Here is a 21,899-nt window from a genome sequence, read left to right as displayed (position 1 = left end):
ATAATTATTATAGTTATTAAAAAATTTACAATAAAATTATTAATTTTATTTTCCTATTACTCAGAATTAGTTTTTGACATAAAACTAAGAAAATAAGGATCGTGACGAAAGACAGTGACAAAACTATGGTATTACTATTGGTTATAATCATTCTCATTTTAATAGGTATTTTTTTTTACTCGTAAAAGTTCTTTTAAAAACTTTTCCTTGGTGAAAATGTATGGTATTCCGGGGATACCCATAGCATTTTTATGACAAATCATGCATCCCATTAAAAAAAAAAAAACCACAAAGAAACTAAAATCCGGACATTTATTTTATAAGGCCGAAAATAAAAGTTAAATCCAGACTTCTATTTTTTAAGAACAGAATAAAAGTGCGACCCCATAACTAAGATACGGTTCGTCGAAATGAAATGAATTTTTTACCAATCATTCTCGTAAATATCTGGATTTGAAACCTGTAGGGACACTACAATTTTTTCCACTAACACTAGAAACTTGTTATCGAAAAACCATAACCAATTGTTGCTGTTGTTGTAGCGATAAAGAAACTCCCCGAAGGTTCGGGGAATGTTATCAATGTTGATGGTCCTTTATCGGATATATATCCGGTATGTTCCGGTAACAAACACCTTTAACGTACAAGCTCGACCATCTCGGGAACGATTTATTTTGACCACATTGAACCTTCTAGGCCATACCACCAATAATTTTTTCTGAAGGACTTTTATTACAAAAGGAATAACAGTTTGGGTCCCTGGCTATAATTTTTATAGGTTTGGTTTTTTTTTATTTCCCGTAAAATTTGACGAAATATGCATACACATTGAATGAAGCTCTAAATATAACCTTTATTGGCTGTCTATGGAAAATTTCAATCTTTTTTTCACGAAATGTTATGATTCTCAATTTTTACTCAAAAATTATAAAAAACCACAATTAAAAAGCGAAGTGAATGAAGCAAACGCGACCCAGAAGCAAGTGAATATTTTGACAGCAAAAATGAGTGTTCGTGACACTTTGCGTCGCTATATAATAGGAAAAAATGTAAGACAATCACCTACAGTCACCGAGAGTCACCAAAGTGAATGAATGCTGTTATATGATACGAATTTGGTTTCACTTGGGTGAAAGTGACTCCTCGCGTCGCTTTGCGTTATACATAATAACGCCGTTAGATTGATTCACAATGGCGATATCTTCTGCATAGACGTCAAAATTCCAAAGTCATTGTATCAGCTGATTTGTAATTGACTATCGCTGTCTCATTCTGTATCTCTTTCTATCGCCCACTGAAGATAGGCGGCCCTATGCGCCGCCATATTGAACACCCTGTCAGGATAAGATATCACACTTGAGTTGCATTTGATAGTTTAATAAAACTTTGTAGCATTGTAAATTTTACCAAGTAGCGCAACTAACAGCTGATCGGTGAAAATTCGCACATTCACACGAACAGTTCTCGACTCAGTTTCAAAACAAAACTTTAGATTATTTAACTCAAATTTTAAAGTGAGATAATCTTTACGAATTTATGTACATAGAATATATAAGGCGTTTTTGTTGTTATTAAAATAGTAGTTTTATTTTTATTAAAGCTTTTATCAATTTTTTTTTTAATTTTGAAAAAACTCCGAACACCATTTCTTCATTTTATGACATTCGACTGCCTAGTCCACTGCCTTCCACTCTATTCGCAACATAACCTCTGTTTAAGTTGCCAAACTATATAGTAAACAATGCTTTGTAGTATTTACAAAAGAAATAGTTGCAAATATCTCCGCGGAAGTATAAATAATAAAAGATTGGTGGCCTCCAACATTGCGAAAACATCCGGAGAACAAAATTTATTTAAATTAGAGTTAAAAAAGTCAAGCAAAACTTAACAAAATATAAAGCGCCCCGTTGTAGTGTAATATGTTTCCCTCATGAAAAATTTCACTTCTGTGGCTGCTTTCGCAAATGCATAAGGGCAAATTTATATAAACGCAAGGCGCTTCATTGTTTTTCGTAAGGCATTGTCAAAGCGTAGGCGCACAACCAAAGCATTTATGTAAACCTGACTTTTGTTGCGATACTTCGCCCGACAGATGAGTTAAACTTATGGCCGCTCCTATATTTTGCTACGCAAAGTTTGCTGAATGTTGAGGGATTCAAAAAGTTGAGAAATTGTCATAGGAGGATTTACAACTCTTTCATCGCTTCAAAGCGAAGAGAATGGCAACCCTTCAAAAAACGCGAGTACTCCATAAATAATGTAAGGAATACTCCTTTGGGAGTATAGGAGTGTTCCAAAACTAATCTGTATTCACACAAAAAATGTGCTCCAACCAACATTGCGATGTCCTAGGAGAGGAGTAGGTGATCCCACTCTCGCTTTGTTTGTGAGTATTCCATAGAGTACTTACGTGAGAGTACTTTCCAAAGTACTTTCACTGTAGTACTCCGTGGAGCAACCACAGAGGATCATATGCCAAAGTACTAAAGAGGAATTGTGTCGGAAAGAATTATCGGAGTAAATTTAATTTAAAATGAAGGTAAATGAAGAGGGGCAATACAACTTTTATATTTTTTACTACGAATATTCTTATGTTATTTAGCATTTGCGTGAATAAAGAAACTAATATTTCTCTATACTATAGTATGTATACATACAACCAGTGCGCTGTTGCATTTTATCAGAGTTGCCAAAGTAAAATTTTATTATTATTATTTGCATACAATATTTAACTTTTGGCAACTCTGTCGTTGTTGTTGTTGTTGTTGTAGCGATAAAGTTGCTCCCCGAAGGCTTTGGGGAGTGTCATCGATGTGATGGTCCTTTGCCGGATACAAATCCGGTACGCTCCGGTACCATAGCACCATTAAGGTACTAGCCCGACCATCTCGGGAACGATTTATGTGGCCACATTAAACCTTCAGGCCATTCCCTCCCTCCCTACCCCCAAGTTCCATGAGGAGCTTGGGGTCGCCAGAGCCTCGTCTGTTAGTGAAACAGGATTCGCCGAGGATAGGTGAGGTTGACAATTGGGTTTGGAGAAGCTATATATTGCGCTGGCAACCTGAAGGGTTGCGCTACACAGCCCCTTGAATCTGGTATTTTAGTCGCCTCTTACGACAGGCATACCTACCGCGGATATATTCTGATCCCCTAACCCGCTGGGGGGGGGGGGGGGGGGGGGGTCATAGTGTCGTGATCACGGTCGTTAAAAAACGAGCAATGATCGGCTGATGGTGGTCCGCAAACGCATTGCAAAGGATTATTGTTAGAGTACTCCAAAATGAAGAAAATGGAACACGTAATCCAACAATTTTTGCAGGGAAGGAGTCTCATTATTATATTATGGGCCTACCAAAGCGTCAGATCGACGTAACACAACCAACGCGTATATGTATATCCGCCTGAATTTCTGGGCTGTGTAAGTCTCCCGCAAATAAAACGGCGCTGTGAGTGCAAATAAATCAAAAGAGCAGGCAAACATATGCATGTAAAAAATTGTTTGACTATAAGATTAGTTTTTTTGCAATAACATTGTTGCTTTTTCTTATATTATCAAATCTAATCTAAAATCTATCTAATCTAATATCTATCTAATATATATTATAAATGGGAAAGTTTGGATGTTAAGATGTTTGGATGTTTGGATGTTTAGATGTTTGGATGTTTGGATGTTTGTCCAGACGTTTGTCTTTGTGACTCAATAACGCAAGAACGGCTGGACCGATTTGGATGAAATTTTGCACACATATAGCCAATAGTCTAGAAGGATCTACTAGCTATATATTTTTCAAAAGGGGCGTGGTCCCCTCCCCCTAGGAACAGTTATAATTTAATTATTATATTTTTTCGTCTTTGCGACTGAATCACGCCAGAATGGCTACACGGATTTTGATGAAATTTGGGACACAGACAGTAGTCTACTAGCGAAATTTTTTTCGAACATGGAAAAAGGGGTGGGGGTCCCACGACCCTTCGAGAAATTATTTTTCATAATTTTTACACATTATAACTTTACGTATACTGGCCTTCACCAATATCACAGACTCAAGGGGTCAAATAAGTCGAGGGCTTACAAAGTAAGCAGTGACACCCTCCGCCCGCCCCCCTTTATCTCCCCCTCTGGTGTAAAATCCATAAATTGTTATAACTCAATCTAAATTTTCTCCTAAATCAATAGTTTTTGGTATCTGGTACATACAGAACGAGATCTAGACAATTTTGGAGGAACGATCAGTGGTCCTCTCCTCTACTCCCGCCATCCGCCCTCCATCAATTGTTTTTGCTTTTATTAGCTTTACCTGTATGTTTCTATCTAACTTTTTATTCGCTCCAATGCGCCTGCTGCCTTATTAACATGGTTTTATAATTAGCTTCACCTTATTTGTAATCCCGTAAGGGTCATATAGAGACCCTTCCGGGACCATTTCTGGATGGTTTTCGGGATCGGTCCGGGATTACGCCGGGGTAATTTCGGGACTTTTTCGGGACTATTTCGGGATCATTTTGGGACCCTTCCGGGATCATTTCTGTATAGTTTACGGGATCCGTCCGGGATCCCGTCGGGGTTATTTTGGAACATTTTCGGGACTATTCCGGAATCATTTCGGGACTATTTCGCGATCATTTGGGGACCCTTCCGGCATCATTTCTGGATGGTTTTCGGGATCCGTGCGGGATCTCGTCGGGGTCATATGGGGACTTTTTCGGGATCATTTGAGGGCTCTTCCGGCATCATTTCTGGATGGTTTTCGGGATCCGTCCGGGATATCGTCGGGGTCATTTGGGGACTTTTTCGGGATCATTTGGGGGCTCTTCCGGCATCATTTCTGGATGGTTTTCGGGATCCGTCCGGGATCTCGTCGGGGTCATTTGGGGACTTTTTCGGGATCATTTTGGGGCTCATCCGGCATCATTTCTGGATGGTTTTCGGGATCCGTCCGGGATCCCGTCGGGGTCATTTCGGGACTTTTTCGCGACTAATACGGGATCATTTGGGAACCCTTTCGGCATCATTTCTGGATGGTTTTCGGGATCCCGTCGGGGTCATTTCGGGACTTTTTCGCGACTAATACGGGATCATTTGGGAACCCTTTCGGCATCATTTCTGGATGGTTTTCGGGATCCGTCCGGGATCCCATTAGGGTAATTTCGGAACTATTAGGGGATCATTTGGGAACCTTTCCGGCATCATTTCTGGATAATTTTCGGGATCCGTCCGGGATGCCGACGAGGTCATTTCGGGACTATTTCGGGATCATTTGGGATACCTACCGGCATCATTTCTGGATGGTTTTTGGGATTCGTCCGGGATCCCGTCGTGGTCCTTTCGGGACTTTTTTTCGACTAATACGGGATCATTTGCGGACCCTTTCGGCATCATTTCTGGATAGTTGTCGGGATCCCGTCACGGTCATTTCGGGACTATTAGGGGATCATTTGAGGACCATTCCGGCATCATTTCTGTATTGTTTTCGGAATCCTTTCGGGATCCCGTCAGGGTCATTTTGGGACTTTTTTGGGGCTAATACGGGATCATTTGGGGATCCTCTAGGGGTCGTTTCGTGACTTTTTCTGTTTTATTTCGGGATCATTTGGGGACCCTTCCAGCATAATTTCTTGATGGTTTGCCGGATCCATCAGGGTCATTTCGGGACCATTTTGGGATCATTTCTGGATCCGTCCGGGATGCCGTAGGAGCCATTTCGGGATTTTTTGTTACTTTTCCGGGATAGTTTTTGGACCCTTCCGGGATCATTTCTGGATCTGTGCGGGATCCCATCTGGGTCATTTCCGGACTATTTCGGGATCATTTTGGGATCCTTCCGGAATCATTTCTGTATGGTTTTCGCGATCCGTCGTTGATTCCCTCAGACCCATTTCGGAACCTTTTCTGGAGTATGTCGGTGTCATTTGGGGACTTTTTCGGGATCATTTGGGGCTCTTCCGGCATCATTTCTGGATGGTTTTCGGGATCCGTGTGGGATATCGTCGGGGTCATTTGGGGACTTTTTCGGGATCATTTGGGGGCTCTTCCGGCATCATTTCTGGATGGTTTTCGGGATCCGTCCGGGATATCGTCGTGGTCATTTGGGGACTTTTTCGGGATCATTTGGGGGCTCTTCCGGCATCATTTCTGAATGGTTTTCGGGATCCGTCCGGGATCCCATCAGGGTAATTTCGGGACTATTAGGGGATCATTTGTGGACCTTTCCGGCATCATTTCTGGATAATTTTCGGTATCCGTCCGGGATGCCGACGAGGTCATTTCGGGATTATTTCGGGATCATTTGGGATACCTACCGGCATCATTTCTGGATGGTTTTTGGGATTCGTCCGGGATCCCGTCGGGGTAATTTCGGGACTTTTTCTCGACTAATACGGGATCATTTGCGGACCCTTTAGGCATAATTTCTGGATAGTTGTCGGGATCCGTTCGGGATCCCGTCACGGTCATTTCGGAACTATTAGGGGATCATTTGAGGACCTTTCCGGCATCATTTCTGGATAGTTTTTGGAATCCTTTCGGGATCCCGTCAGGGTCATTTCGGGGCTTTTTCGGAATCATTTCAGGATTCGTCCGGGAACCCGTCAGGGTAATTTCTGGACTTTTCCGAGACTATTTCGGGATCATTTTGGGACCTTCCCAAGATCATTTCTGGATGGATTTCGGGATTTGTCCGGGATGCCCTCAGGGTCATTTTGGGACTATTAGGTGAGCATTTGAGGACCGTTCCGGCATCACTTTTGGATGGTTTTCGGTATCCGTTCAGATTCCCGTCGGAATAATTGCGGGACTTTTTCGGGATCATTGGGGTCCCTTCCAAAATCATTTCTGGATGGTTTTTGGGATTCGTCCGGCATCCCGTCGGGGTCATTTCGGGACTTTTTTTCGACTAATACGGGATCATTTGCGGGCCCTTTCGGTATCATTTCTGGATAGTTGTCGGGATCCGTTCGGGATCCCGTCAGGGTCTTTTCGGAACTATTGGGAGATCATTTGAGGACCTTTCCGGCATCATTTCTGGTTAGTTTTCGGGATCCTTTCCGGGTCCCATCAGGGTCATTTCGGGACTTTTTCGGCATCATTTAAGATTGGTTTTCAGGATTCGTCCGGTATCCGTCAGGGTAATTTCTGGACTTTTCCCAGACTATTTCGGGATAATTTTGGGACCCTCCCCAGATCATTTCTGGATGGATTTCGGGATCTGTCCGGGATGCCGTCAGGGTCATTTTGGGACTATTAGGTGATCATTTGAGGACCTTTTCGGCATCACTTCTGGATGGTTTTCGGTATCCGCTCAGGATCCCGTCGGAATTATTGCGGGACTTTTTCGGGATCATTTGGCGTCCCTTCCGGCATCATTTCTGGCTGGTTTTTGGTATTCGTCCGGCATCCCGTCGGGTTCATTTCGGGACTTTTTCTCGACTAATACGGGATCATTTGCAGGCCCTTTCGGCATCATTTCTAGATAGTTGTCGGGATCCGTTCGGGATCCCGTCAGGGTCTTTTCGGAACTATTAGGTGATCATTTGAGGACATTTCCGGCATCATTTCTGGATAGTTTTCGGGATCCTTTCGGGGTCCAGTCAGGGTCATTTCGGGACTTTTTCGGGATCATTTAGAGATGGCTTTCAGGATTCGTCCGGGAACCCGTCAGGGTAATTTCTGAACTTTTCCGAGACTATTTCGGGATAATTTTGGGACCTTCCCAAGATCATTTCTGGATGGATTTTGGGATCAGTCCGGGATGCCGTCAGGGTCATTTTGGTATTAGGTGATCATTTGAGGACCTTTCCGGCATCACTTCTGGATGGTTATCGGTATCCGATCAGGATCCCCTCGGAATCATTGCGGGACTTTTTCGGGATCATTTGGGGTCCCTACCAAGATCATTTCTGGATGGATTTCGGGATCTGTCCGGGATCCCGTCAGGGTCATTTAGGGGTGCGTTCGAGATCCCGTCAGGGTCATTTCGGGACTTCTTCGGGAATATATCGGGATCATTTCTGGATGGTTTATGGAATCCGTCCATGACCCCTTAAGGGTCATTTCGGGACTATTAGGTGATCATTTGGGGACCTTTCCGGCGTCACTTCTGGATGATTTTCGGTATCCGTTCGGGATCCCGTCGGAATCAATGCGGGACTTTTACGGAATCATTTGGGATTCCTTCCGGCATCATTTCTGGATGGTTTTCGGGATTTGTCCGGGATCCCGTCGGGGTTATTTCGGGACCTTTTCGGGGCTAATACGGGATCATTTGGGGATCCTCTAGGGGTCGTTTCGTGACTTTTTCTGTATTATTTCGGGATCATTTTGGGACCCTTTCGGCATAATTTCTTGATGGTTTGCCGGATCCATCAGGGTCATTTCGGGACCATTTTGGGATCATTTGGGGACCCTTCCGAGATCATTTCTGGATCCGTCCGGGATGCCGTAGGAGCCATTTCGGGATTTTTTGTTACTTTTCCGGGATAGTTTTTGCACCCTTCCGGGATCATTTCTGGATCTGTGCGGGATCCCATCTGGGTCAATTCCGGACTATTTCGGGATCATTTTGGAATCCTTCCGGAATCATTTCTGTATGGTTTTCGCGATCCATCGTGGATCCCCTCGGAGCCATTTCGGAACTTTTTCTGGAGTTAGTCGGGATAATTTAGGGACCCTTCCTGGATATTTTCTGGATGGTTTCTGAGATCCGTCCGGGAGCCCGTCAGGGTAATTTCGGAACTTTTTCGGAACTATTTCGGGATCAATATGGTACCCTTCAGGCATCATTTCTGTGTGGTTATCTGGATAAGTCTAGAATCGTGTCGTTGTCATTTCGGGGTTTTTTGGGACTACTTCGGGAACTTTTGGAAACACTTCCGGGGCGTTTCTGGATGGTTTTCGGGATCCGTCCGCGATAGCGTCGGGGTCATTTCGTGGCTTTTTCTGGATAATTTCGTTATCATTTTGGGATCCTATCAGGTTATCAGCTCATAAAGTTCTTTGTTTTACTCAATTACAAAAATAAAATGCATTAGACAGAAAAAAAATTTTAAACAGATAACTTTATAAGCAGGCTAACGTGAATAGCCCACATATTTCATTTTCTCCTTGCGGACGGGGCCGCGGGTAAAGGCTAGTATATTATAAATGGCAAAGTTTTGATGTTTGTATGTTGGTCCAGACGTTTGTCTTTGTGACTCAATCACGCAAGAACGGCTGAACCGATTTGGATGAAATTTGGCACGCACATAGCCAATAGTCTATAAGGATCTACTAGCTATATTTTTTTGAAAAGGGGGGAGGTCCCCGCCCCCTAGGAACAGTTATAATTTAATTATTGTATTTTTTCGTCTTTGTGACTGAATCACGCCAGAACGGTTACACGGATTTTGATCAAATTTGGGACACAGACAATAGTCTACTAGCGAAATTTTTTCCGAACATGGAAAGAGGGGTGGGGGTCCCACGATCCCTTCGAGCAATTACTTTTTAATAATTTTTACACATTATAACTTTACGTATACTGGCCTTCACCAATATCACAGAATCAATGGGTCAAATAAGTCGAGGGCTTACAAAGTAAGCAGTGACACCCTCCGTTACCTCCCCCCTTTCACGCCCCTCTGGTGTAAAATCTATAAATTATTATAACTCAATATAAATTTCCTCCTAAATCAATAGTTTTTGGTATCTGGCACATTCAGATCGAGATCTAAACAATTTTGGAAAAACGAGCAGCGGTCTTCTCCTCCCGCCATCCGCTCTCCTTCAATTGTTTTTATTAGCACGCTTTTATTAGCTTTACTTGTATGTTTCTTTGTAACTCTTCATTAGCTCCAACGCGCCTGCTGCCTTATTAAAATCGTTCTACAATTAGCTTCGCCTTATTTGTAAGCCCGTTGGGGTCATATCGAGACCTTTCCGGGAATATTTTTGGAAGGTTTTCGGGATCCGTCGGGGATTCCGACGGAGTCATTTCGGGACTTTTTCTCGGATAATACGGGAGCATTTGGGACATCCTTTAGGCATCATTTCTGGATGGTTTTCTGGATCCGTCCAAGATCATTTACGGGATTATTTGGGGACCCTTCCAGCATCACTTCGGGATGATTTCGGGTCTATTAGGGGATCATTTGAAGGCCTTTCCGGCATTATTTCTGCATAGTTTCCGAGATCCGCCGGGGATCTCGACGGGGTCATTTCGGGACTATTTCGGGATCATTTGGGGTACCTACCGGGATCACATCTGGATGGTTTTTGGTATCCGTCCGGGATACCGTCGGGGTGATTTCGGGACTTTTTCTCGACTAATTCGTGATCATTTGGAGACCCTTTCGAGATCATTTCTGTATGGTTTTCGGGATCCATCCGGGATAATTTCGGGACTATTAGGGGATCATTTGAAGGCCTTTCCGGCATCATTTCTGCATAGTTTCCGAGATCCGTCGGGGATCTCGACGGGGTCATTTCGGGACTATTTCGGGATCATTTGGGGTACCTACCGGGATCACATCTGGATGGTTTTTGGTATCCGTCCGGGATACCGTCGGGGTGATTTCGGGACTTTTTCTCGACTAATTCGTGATCATTTGGAGACCCTTTCGAGATCATTTCTGTATGGTTTTCGGGATCCGCTCGGAATCCCAGCAGGGTAATTTCGGGACTATCAGGGGATCATTTGGGGACCTTTCCGGTATCATTTCTGGATAGTTTTCGCGATCCGTTCGGGATCCCGTCGGGGTCATTTCGGGACTATTTCGGGATCATTTGCGGTACTTTCCGGCATCATCTCTAGATAGTTTTCGGGGTCCCGTCGGGGTCACTTCGCGACTTTTTCTCGACTGATACGGGCTCATTTGGGGACCCTTTCGGCATCATTTCTGGATAGTTTTCGGGATCCGTCCGGGATCCCGTCGGGGTAATTTCGGGACTATTAAGAGATCATTTGAGGACCTTTCCGGCATCGTTTCTGAATAGTTTTCGGGATCCGTCCGGGATCCCGTCGGAATCATTTCGGGACTTTTTCAGGACAATTTCGGGATAATTTGGGGTATTTTCGACATTATCCATCCGGGATCCTGTCGGGGCCATTTCGTGACTTTCGGGATCATTTGGTGTCCCTTCCGGCATAATTTCTGGATGGTTTTCGGGATTCGTCAGGAATCCCGTCGGGGCCATTCCTGGACTTTTTCGGGATCATTTGGGGAGCCTTTCGGTATCATTTCCGGATGGTTTTCGGGATCCGTTTGGGAACCCGTAGGAGCCCTTTCGAGACTTTTTCGGGACTAATACGGAACCCATCAGGGTAATTGCGGGACTATTTCGGGATCATTTGGGGACCCTTAGGGGTCATTTCGTGACTTTTTCTGTATTATTTCGGTATCATTTGGGGACACTTTCGGCATCATTTCTGGAAGTATTTCGGGATCCCGCCTGGGATCCCGTCAGGGTAATTTCGGAACTTTTTCGGGACTATTTCGGAATCAATTTGGGACCCCTCCGGGATAATTTGTGGTTGATTTTGGGGACTGTCCGGGATCCCGTTGGAACTTTTCGGGACTATTTCGGGATCATTTGCCGACCCTTCAGAGATCAATTCTGGATGGTTTTCGGGATCCCGTCAGTGACATTTCGGGACTTTTTCGGGACTATTTCGGAATCCTTTTGGGACCCCTCCTTAACAATTTCTGCATGATTTTCGGGATCTGTCCGGGATCCCGTCGGAGTTATTTCGGGACTTTTTCGGGACTATTTTGGGATCATTTTGGGACCATTTCGGGATAATTTCTGAATGATTTTCGGGATTCGTCCGGGATCCCGTCTGAGTTATTTCGGGACTTTTCCGGGATCATTTGGGGATCCCTCCAGATTCATGGATGGTTTTCGTGATCCCGTCAAGGTCAAATCGGGACTTTTTCGGGACTATTTCGAGATCATTTGTAGACCCTTCCGGCATTATTTCGGTATGTTTTTCGGGATCGATACAAAATCCCGTCAGCGTACTTTCGGAACTTTTTCAGGGCTATATCGGGTTCTGTCAAAAACATTTTGGGACTTTTTTGGGAGTATTTCGGGATCATTTGAGGATAGATACTTCAGGGATAATTTCTGGATGATTTTCGGGATTCCTGCAGGATCCCGTCAGGATCATTTTGGGACCCCTCCAGGATAATTTCTGGATCATTTTCGGGATATGTCAGGGATCCCGTCGGAGTTATTTCGGGACTTTTTTCTGGATTATTTCTGGATCATTTTGGGACCCTTCCGGGATAATTTCTGTATGATTTTCGGGATCTGTCCGGGATTCCGTCGGAGTTTTTTGGGACTCTCCGGTCTATTTCGCAATCATTTGCGGACCCTTCCGAGATCAATTCTGGATGGTTTTCTGGATCCCGTCAGGGTCATTTCAAGAATTTTTCGGGACTATTTCGGAATCATTTTGGGACCCGTCCTGGTTAATTTCTGGATGATTTTCGGGATGTGGCCAGAATTTTATTATCATCTTGGGACCCTTCCGGGATCATTTTAGGTCTCTTCGCAACTGGTAGTTCAGCACACATGCCTTTTTAAATTATGAGCTTTTATGGCCGTGGATTTGCTGCTAATTATTCGTAATTAAAATTCGGTATGTTTTATCTTCAATCTAACACAGCTTTTTCGTTCTATTTTTGAGTTTTTTTAATGAATCGTGTAACGAACTGTTATAACTATAACTACACTTTTTGTAATATTTTAACCAACTAAATACCCGAAAAAGCAACACTATTTTCATCTAAAAAATTCTCTTTGGTTTTAGCTAATTATAGTTTCACTCCTTTGTTCTGTGAGTAGTAATTCTTTCATCCCTCTCATATCAGTTAATTTAATTTAAAAACAAAATTTATTTCTTTTTATTCGAAAAAACTGTATTGTACTTTTCATGAAAGCGTGCCTTTTAGCTTATCTTCTCATTTAGTTCTTTTTTTTTTATTAAATTACAAAAATAAAATACATTAGACAAAAATAATTTTTAAACAGATAACTTGGTAAGCAGGCTAACGTGAATAGCACATATATTTTATTTTCTCCTTGCGGACGGGCCGCGGGTAAAGGTTAGTACATATATAAATTATTACCGTTTTGTGTGAAAATACTACACCAGTTTGCAAATGCAATGATGCTAAACCAATTGCCCTTAGTAAGGAGTTCAGGGTTTTGTGCAAATTGTCTAGCGTCATTGCATAGCAAATGTGCATTTTCTAAGTGAATTAGGTGAGTTCAGGATCATTGTGAATCCAACACAATAGCCGTGTTTTTTAACACGCGTATATCCGTTTACGCTTAAACTTTATATTGACTGCTAAGGGACAAACTATAAATACACCTCTGAAATTGCTGCGCATAAATTTTGTCCTACTAAATTTCAATACGCATTATACTCAGATGTAACTGAAATATGTGTCTTTGAGTTACCCTCTACACTAATTCTATGTATTCTATGTGTGTCCACAATTCATCGCAACTGATTCAGCTATATGTTATACCCTATGGCCATCAGAGCGTTGCGTCTCCGCTTTTCGGTACACCCTGTTGCTGTAGCTAGTTGTTTAACCACAGCCGCTAGATGGGTCTCCTAAGCATTATCTAAGCGAAGATACGCGTTTTTTTACACGCCCAAACGAAACGTATACGCGCGTGTTAAAAAACACGGCTAATGTTGATAAAGTGTTCTATGTAAATATGCCTTAAGTCTATTGAATGTTCATCGCATTTATATGAGTGCAATCCAATGATCAAAATGCAAATCTGGCAATACTTGTTATGAATTATGTTGCTTAGGAGTCACCCTTTTTGTGCTAAAAGAAATTCTTTCTGAAGCGGGTCTTTTGCAAAAAGAGTGTGAAATTTTTTCCTTATGCGCAGTATTAAATTAACTCCTAGTTTTTTAAAGCATAATTAATCGAGGTTTGTTAATCTGTGCTCTTTATGCATTAACTTATTTCTTTATAATTTGATTATTGAATTTCTTAGATATCTGACACGTGTTTTTTCACAAGTAAATGTATTGAAAATGGAAATACATATATAGCAAATGTTGAAATAAATTGTAGTTATTTGGGGCATTTGCTAATTTTAAATAGCATATTTGACAAACTGTTTTCCATATTTCAGATTTTAGTTATTACTAGAAATGGACGCTTCAGCTGATAAAAATATTGAAGTTGATTCCTGCAATGAGTCGGATGAAGGAGGCAAGGACTCGGAAAATGCAAAAATGATGTAAGATATTTATTAAGGAATTAAATAACTTTGATATGCTATTTAAATACGTTGACTTGCATGAATGTATATGTGTTTTTCGAGGAAATTGAAGTTTTTTTTTTGTCTTATTTCAGACCATTTGGATGCATGGGTGCACTGTTTCGGCGTCAATTCTTGCAAGAAATGGTTAAAAATCTTCCTGCGCCAATACAAAATAGAGTAGTTGCGTTAAAAAATATTCAACTTGAGCATCTCAAGTTAGAGGCAGAATTTTTTGAAGAAGTTTACAAGCTTGAGCGAAAGTATCAAGAAAAATACCAACCCCTTTTTGATCGTAGGAAAGAAATTGTTACTGGACACGTAGAACCTTCTGAACAAAAACCAATGTGGAAATCTGATGATGTCGAAGATACAGAAACGTCGGCGGAGTTTCAAGATATGATTAAGTAAGTTTTGGGAACAATAAAGGGGTATGGTGACTAAGTGGTCCTAGACCACACCTCTTATTATTATTATTATTTTTTTTTCTAAGCAAACAAATAAAGCTAGTTTTCACAGAACTACTACAGTGGGCGGCCACGTTTGGAAAATCGTTTCAAAGTATTTTGTTTTAACTTTCTTGATTTTGAACCCATGACCTTTAGTATCGTAAGCGAATATTCTATACCAATGCGGCCTCTAACACAATCTTCGAATAATAGGCTGAATTTATTAACTTTTTGCATTTTCCGATAAGCCACTTCGTTTAAATCCGGGACGATAATCATATTGAAATAAAAAAATCATAAATAATCATCCGATTTATATATTCTTCGATTTACAGTAATAATTAAATTGACTTTAATTATGGAGATGGCAATTATAATTATTTCCTTTGATTTTTAAAATTGTGATCACTAATAAATTAATTTTGATCTTAACTCTTTTACTCGAGAATAATTATTGATTCTGATTGTAACTTTTTCATTCAGTCCAAATTTCTATATGACTTATTGTTTTGGCTAAGAATAATCATGCAGAATATATTCATAATAACACTGAAAACATTTGATCTCGTTCTCCTTTGCTGGATATAGATCCGCTATGCTCCGGTAACAAGCACCATTAAGGTACTAGCCCGACCATCCCCGGAACGATTTAATATGGCCACATTGAACCTTCAATATTTAGTGCAATGTCAATTTTCTGTAAATTTGTTATTTCTATAAATTAAGTTTTAATCCGTTTCGCATTTTAGAAAAATCAGAGAAATTCCTGAGAATACAAAAGGAATACCAAACTTTTGGTTTACAATATTTAGAAACACAGAGTTGCTAGGTGATATGGTCCAGGAGCATGATGAGCCTGTTCTAAAAAAACTTACGGATATCAAAATTAAATACGATGATGAGGTAATTCATAATATAAAAAAATTGTCCTGCCAGAGAATTCCAAAATACTTTTTGAATTCAACAAAATTATATATGTGACCCGGTCTATGAAAAGGTGGCTTATGACTCAAAAAAGAAATTGCGGGAAACAGGTGAAGTAAGCCGTCAATTGTATCACTCTAAATTCTTCTTTGTCCTGTCATTAGGCTATCTGAACATTTTTCACCAATGTTGTCCCCGAAAAAGTATTACTTTTTAATTTTCAGAAGTAAAATATGCCACTTAGTACTTTTTTCACATAAACTACGAGGTGAATATTGAAGGACCTTTACTGCATTTAATTACAAAAATTCATCAGTCAGGGTATCTTTGGTGTACTCTTCCATAAGTATGGCAGGCCGTGCTAAACTAATACTTCCATATTTTTGATATTATCATTATATACATATATTTAATTTGCTCCCAAAAAAATTCAAAAAGGACTTTGTTAAAACAAACTATTTGCATTCACGTCATATACAACCAAGAATTTTCCCCTGTACAGTACTAGTGAAGACTTTCGAAGAACGTTTTTCTCATTCCTACAAGAACCCCAAAATTGTAGTATTATACCTTATTTTGAAAAAACTTCGGCTAAACGGTATTCTAAATATACAAAAAATTGTAACTCACTGTTGTTGGCCCTAAAAATCAGAACACCAGGATGAGAGGAATGTTACACTTAAATGTATGTATGTATGTATGTATAATTTATTCAGTCTATGATTAAACAATCTTACAGACTAGAATACAAAAGCAAATAAATGCTTAAACAAATAATCAACTGAAAACCACAACGAATAACGTAAGTAACATGACTAGCGAAAACAAAAAATAAAAAGATAATGCAAGTAAAGATTATAGGAACTCTTGCAAAGTTGACTTGAAGATGCTTCTCGACAAAGAAAAATCAATAAAAACCCTCCTTGAGAGTCTATTAAATTCATTTAGTGCCCGAAAAATTGGGTCAAAATTACATGTAAAATGGAAAAATGTTCGAAGACTCCGATTAGGTACATTAAATGACACCTTCGCTAAGAGAACTGGGCAATCAAGAGAGCCAACTTTTAGATCATAGACGAACATTAGCAGATTTCCTATCCTTCTTAATTCGAGAGGTTGGAGATTTATGAGTAAGCAGCGCGAGTGATAGGATGGAATTGTGTCGTCAAAGTTGAGTGAAAATAGACAAAAACGAGTAAATTTTCTTTGAACCCTTTCAATTCTGGCAGCATAGCAGCTATAGATAGGATTCCAAACAATTGAGGCGTATTCTAGTTTTGAACGAACGAGAGAGGTATAAAGAGCCTTCCTTGTATAAGGATCCTTAAAGTCTTTTGCATATCTACGAAGAAAGGCAAGGTTTCTGTAAGCCTTGGGAAGCATATAAGAGATATGATTGACAAAAGAGAAAGAGGAATCAAAAACAACACCTAAGTCAAAAAATTCATTAACCGAAACCAGTCGAGCACCTGCGATATCGTAGAGGGTGGAATATAAGTTAGATGATTTAGTAAAAGACATGTGGAAACATTTATTCACATTGAGGAAGCGATTATTGGCATTACACCATTCAATAAGATTATTTAGGTCATTTTGTAGGAGTAGGGATACCGACTCGCCATTAACTCTATGAAATAATTTTAAATCATCTGCATAGAGAAAGAAAAAGGACGAAAAAAAACAGGAACCAATAACATTTATAAAAAGCACAAACAACAAAGGCCCGAGAATGCTACCCTGAGGAACTCCAGACGTTGCATAAAAAGGTAGGGACTTGCAGCCCTCGATTTCAACACATAGAGACCGGTTCGATAGATACGATTTTAACCAAGATAAGAATACAGAGTGAAATCCAATATACTCAAGTTTAGATAGTAAGATTTGATGTGAAACTTTATCAAAAGCCTTTGAGAAATCGGTATATAAGGTATCAACCTGGCAGCCATCCTTAAATGCAGAGATAAAGATTGCAATTTAGAATATATGAATCCAGCTCGCTTCGGATCAGCATCTATCGGTCTAGGCCGAATGCCACTGGGCTAGTCTATCCCTATTTTGGTAAATAATAACTTGGTAACATTAGTAATACATCATGGATTCAATTGTCAAGAATGTTTGGGGGATCTTCTGATTAAGTTTGTTATTATATATTAGAAGAGCATATTTTTTAATCCCGACTCTCAACGAGAAATCAATAAAGTAGAAGAACATGTCAATAATTTTAAGGGGCGGAAACACATTTAATACTATCACGGTCACTTCCAAATGTAACTGTAAAACTTTTCATCGAACCAGAAACCCATTTTAAGTTCCGCCAAAGGCAGAAAAATACAACTAAATAACTGACGTACATATGTATATACTTTATATCATAACACATGAAAGTTTCAACTGCAGTTGAAATTGAAGTCAGTTAAAGTGGTCAAATTGAATTTTTTATTTTTATTCGATCCTAAAAGTAATGTTAACTCGCACTGGTCCTTTGTATTCAATTTTGCATTGGTGTTAGGTGGCACTGATATGCTGAAAACAGCAATTTCTGTAATGGCTTTCGTAGCAAGGTATTTATTTTTCTACTCCTATTTCTTCAAAGCGGATACAAATTTTACCTTCTTCTGACCGTCGAAAATACATCACTACCGTTTCAGAAAGTGTACATCTTCCGTCTTTTTTTTTATTTACTTCACCTGGTGATTCCACCAAGCTGTTAAAAGCTGTTTTTTTTTTTGCGAGAAACAGCTGTTTTTTTTTAGTCATAAGCCACCTTTTCATAGACCGGGTCACATATACTAATTTCAGTTAAAGAAAATAATAATTCGCCAGAAACTTATTAATTCCTATATTTCTACAACTAAAAACAATGTAATCTTTCCAGCATTCCTATACGTTGGAATTTTATTTTGATAAAAATGAATACTTTTCAAATGAAGTTCTTACTAAACAATATTTCCTAAAAGCTATGGTTGATGAGGACAATCCTTTCGGATTTGAAGGACCAGAAATATATAAGTGCAAGGTATGTATATTCGTATATAATTAATAATGAAATAAATTACAATCTTAACTTTTTAGGGTTGTACCATCAATTGGGAAAAGAAAATGAATCTTACTATAAAAACAATAAGAAAAAAACAAAAACATAAGGAACGCGGCACGGTCCGTAATATAGTTAAACAAGTACCCAATGACTCATTCTTCAACTTCTTCAATCCGCCTGAAGTACCAGAAGATAAAGATGAAATGGATGAGGAAACTCAAGGGGTATGTTTGGTTTAACATGAGACTGTCTTAATAAATACTGTTTTCTTATTCGTTATATTAATAATATTCATATATTTTCAGATTTTAGCAACAGACTTTGAAATAGGGCATTTCTTAAGAGCCAGAATCATTCCAAAAGCTATACTTTATTATACTGGAGATATTATTGACGATGAAGATGATGATGATGGCGAGTACGATGATGATGGTGAGGATGATGACGATGCAGACGAATCGGACGACGAAGCGGTTGAAAAGGAAAAGCGTATAAAATCGATAGATGATTGTAAAAACCAATAATACTGTATGCAACAAATAATTTAAATTCGAAATTTATTTTTTGTAAGAATTTTGTAAATGAAGCCTTAAGCGCAATTATCATTAATAATTTGATTGAAACTAAATCTTTTTGATTTGCTTCTAATGTAAATTTGATAGTTATTAGGTTATACTTATTTCCATTGAAATCGAACATGCGAACAATTTTCTGCACAGGTGGCCTTCGACAGCGCTTTAAAAGAATTAACCCTGGCTGGATTAATCCACAATATTTCCGCGAAAAAAAATTTGCATAAGTGCGTATGTACAAAATCATTTAAAACAACAACGACAAAAATGTGCAACTATTATTTGCAAATATCTCAGACGAATCCTGTCGTAATGTATTGAAAACTGTTGTGCTTTAAACAATGTTAACCAAGCATGCAGAGGGTTTTCGTAATTTTTTTTATATTCGCCTTTTTTACTTTTGGCAAAATATTTTATAGACATTCTTACATCGATTTATGTGCATTCGTATCCGACCATGGAGGTGTTAATAAACATTTCATTTGTATCAAAAAACTATTTTTATGTGTAAACTTTTTTGCTAGCGGTACGGGGGAATCCATGTACATATAAGTGTAATATGGGTACAATGTACATGGTTGATATGAGCGCAATTAGACACCGAAACAGTTAATGGAAATGAAACGGAATCAAAGAAAACAATTCGAAGAATCAATAAAAAAGATAAAAGAAACGGAATTGTCAAGAAAATTGAGGAGATACAGATCAAATTTCATTCTTATTCCAATTTCATATATGTATGATCATGTGGATTGTGGCTTTCGTTATGATTACGAAAGGATAATAACTGTAGGAAAGAGGAACAGCACAAAACGGAACTGTAGCTAGAATGACACTGAAACCGAACCTGGATTCTTGAACCGAATTCATATGAAATCCGAAATCGGTTAAAAATGAAAATTGGAAGATGTAAACAAGCTATAAAGGAACTTATTTTCGATCATGCACATGGTGTTTAAAAAAAAAATATTCTGAAAGCAACAACTCCAAAAATTTCAAGTTCTTAACATGTAGCGTAGGGCAAGCAACTTTAATAAGAGGCATATAAATCAAAACGATTTTTGTATATATATCCTTTAAATGAAATGTACTTTTTATTTCGGTAAAATACGCATTAATAATTATTGATATGTCCCAGACAAATCTTTATTGTAGGCTTTTATATATGCCTCGTGCAACTTCTTAACAAAGTCCTTGTCATTTTGAATTAAAAAACTGAAAGCTTGAATTAACTGGGCTTGATTAAGCGGCTCCTTTTTAGGTGGGCTTCTATTTATATCTACCGGTTTATCAAACATTGTTGGTAGCAACAATGCTGGCTTAGATGGTTTTGGCGTTTCTTTAACAAGTAACTGTCGAAGACGCTCTTCTGTATTTGCTAAAGTTGTGCCAGAGTTTTCTGTCATAACAGTATTTTGATTCAACACCGACGATAGTTTAGATCTACTCTCCAACTCGGAAAGAAATGCTATATTCACGCCTGTTTTCATTGGGTTTGTGGATGATAATCTTTCCGTTGTGATGTCAAATTTGTTATCATTCGATTGCTGTGCATCTCCTCGAGGCGTTTTAGTACGCTGTTGTTGTTCTAATTGCTCAACTGAAAGTGTATTTGGGATTATGCGTTGCATAAATGGTACTTCGGTTGAGCGTGGCTTAGCTGCAGCAAAGAATTGAAGTACATTACCAGATGCAATTTTCTGCTGACTGTTATATTCTTGTTGGGCTTTTGATAGCATTTTAAATATATTAACGTTATCTTGTTTAGGTCGTGTACTGTCTTCGGATTCGCTTAAAATGCCTCGTGCATCAATTTTTTGTACCAAACCAATAACTATTGGCCCAATGCGTTCACACTCTTCGCTGTTATAAAACCAAAATCCTCGGATTCGCGAACGTTCGTTACGATACAACAAAAACGGAGGTTGAGATTGAAGTTCCAGTTTATTTGTTATCGGTTCAACAAAGGATGTTGTGTTAATACGATTATTAATAAAAATACTGTGAAATGGTTGCGCATTCCTACTGTATATAAAAAATGCTCCTTCAACATCAGTCTTCTCCCACTCGTTGTGTTCTGCATTGAAGGTATAGAAGGCAACGTGCGGTGATGTGTCGACAATGTCTTTTGCATATGGATCCACTTTTTTTATAGCCGCTAAGTTCATTCGGGCTTTGCAATTTTCATCTAGACTCATTTTGTTGCTTATAATTTCCAATAACACGTAAATATCACCAAAAAAATTGCAAGAATTTTATTACGAATAGTAAGTATTTCACAGGGTGTTTAATATTGTAAATTTTTATTTATGGAAGTATTTGGAAATAATAGAGATTGCATAGTATACAGACTACAATCGTCAGATTTTTTAATCTGTCACCTATGGATTGTAAAGTACTTATTCGCAACTTCGGCAAGATGCACACGAGGTTACGCGTCATAGACGAGTATTAGACGCTGCAGGAGATATCTGAACGATTTGATGTCGAACACATGTACTTGAATGGAAAGCTGCACACGAGGCGTAAGCTGCATTAAAGCCACAAAGCATGAAAGCTTCATGTAGCTAACCATACGGCAATATTGGTCGCTAAGCGTACGTACGCTTGAAAAAAAGGAAGAACAAGATCTTTGTTTAATG

At 39.4% G+C, this 21,899-nt stretch overlaps 2 protein-coding genes across 5 annotated transcripts; one reads left to right on the top strand and one right to left on the bottom strand.

Moving 5' to 3' along the window:
* The first annotated feature begins 13,781 nt into the window (after positions 1–13,781).
* Nap1 (Nucleosome assembly protein 1) lies at positions 13,782–19,755 on the top strand. Of its 4 annotated transcripts, none has more exons than XM_067770801.1 (8): positions 13,836–13,939; positions 14,006–14,030; positions 14,147–14,254; positions 14,371–14,682; positions 15,474–15,627; positions 18,524–18,664; positions 18,721–18,909; positions 18,991–19,755. In XM_067770801.1, exons 3-8 carry the CDS (start codon positions 14,166–14,168, stop codon positions 19,207–19,209), a joined length of 1,104 nt encoding a protein of 367 aa, XP_067626902.1. In that variant the 5' UTR covers positions 13,836–13,939; positions 14,006–14,030; positions 14,147–14,165; the 3' UTR covers positions 19,210–19,755. The 4 variants fall into 4 exon arrangements, with proteins under 4 accessions (XP_067626901.1, XP_067626902.1, XP_067626903.1 ...); XM_067770802.1 differs by having other exon boundaries at positions 13,868–13,939; positions 14,006–14,036; XM_067770800.1 differs by lacking the exon at positions 14,006–14,030 and having other exon boundaries at positions 13,782–13,939.
* A 560-nt stretch (positions 19,756–20,315) lies between these two features.
* On the bottom strand, positions 20,316–21,546 carry DCP1 (decapping protein 1). Its single transcript, XM_067777326.1, has one exon. It carries the CDS (start codon positions 21,453–21,455, stop codon positions 20,379–20,381), a length of 1,077 nt encoding a protein of 358 aa, XP_067633427.1. The 5' UTR covers positions 21,456–21,546; the 3' UTR covers positions 20,316–20,378.
* Positions 21,547–21,899: the final 353 nt, after the last annotated feature.

This window comes from Eurosta solidaginis, chromosome 3 (assembly GCF_040869045.1).
Source record: "Eurosta solidaginis isolate ZX-2024a chromosome 3, ASM4086904v1, whole genome shotgun sequence".
In the NCBI taxonomy this organism is placed as follows: domain Eukaryota; kingdom Metazoa; phylum Arthropoda; class Insecta; order Diptera; family Tephritidae; genus Eurosta; species Eurosta solidaginis.
The sequence above is the reverse complement of the archived record's forward strand: the minus strand, read 5'-3'. Positions and strand labels throughout refer to the sequence as shown.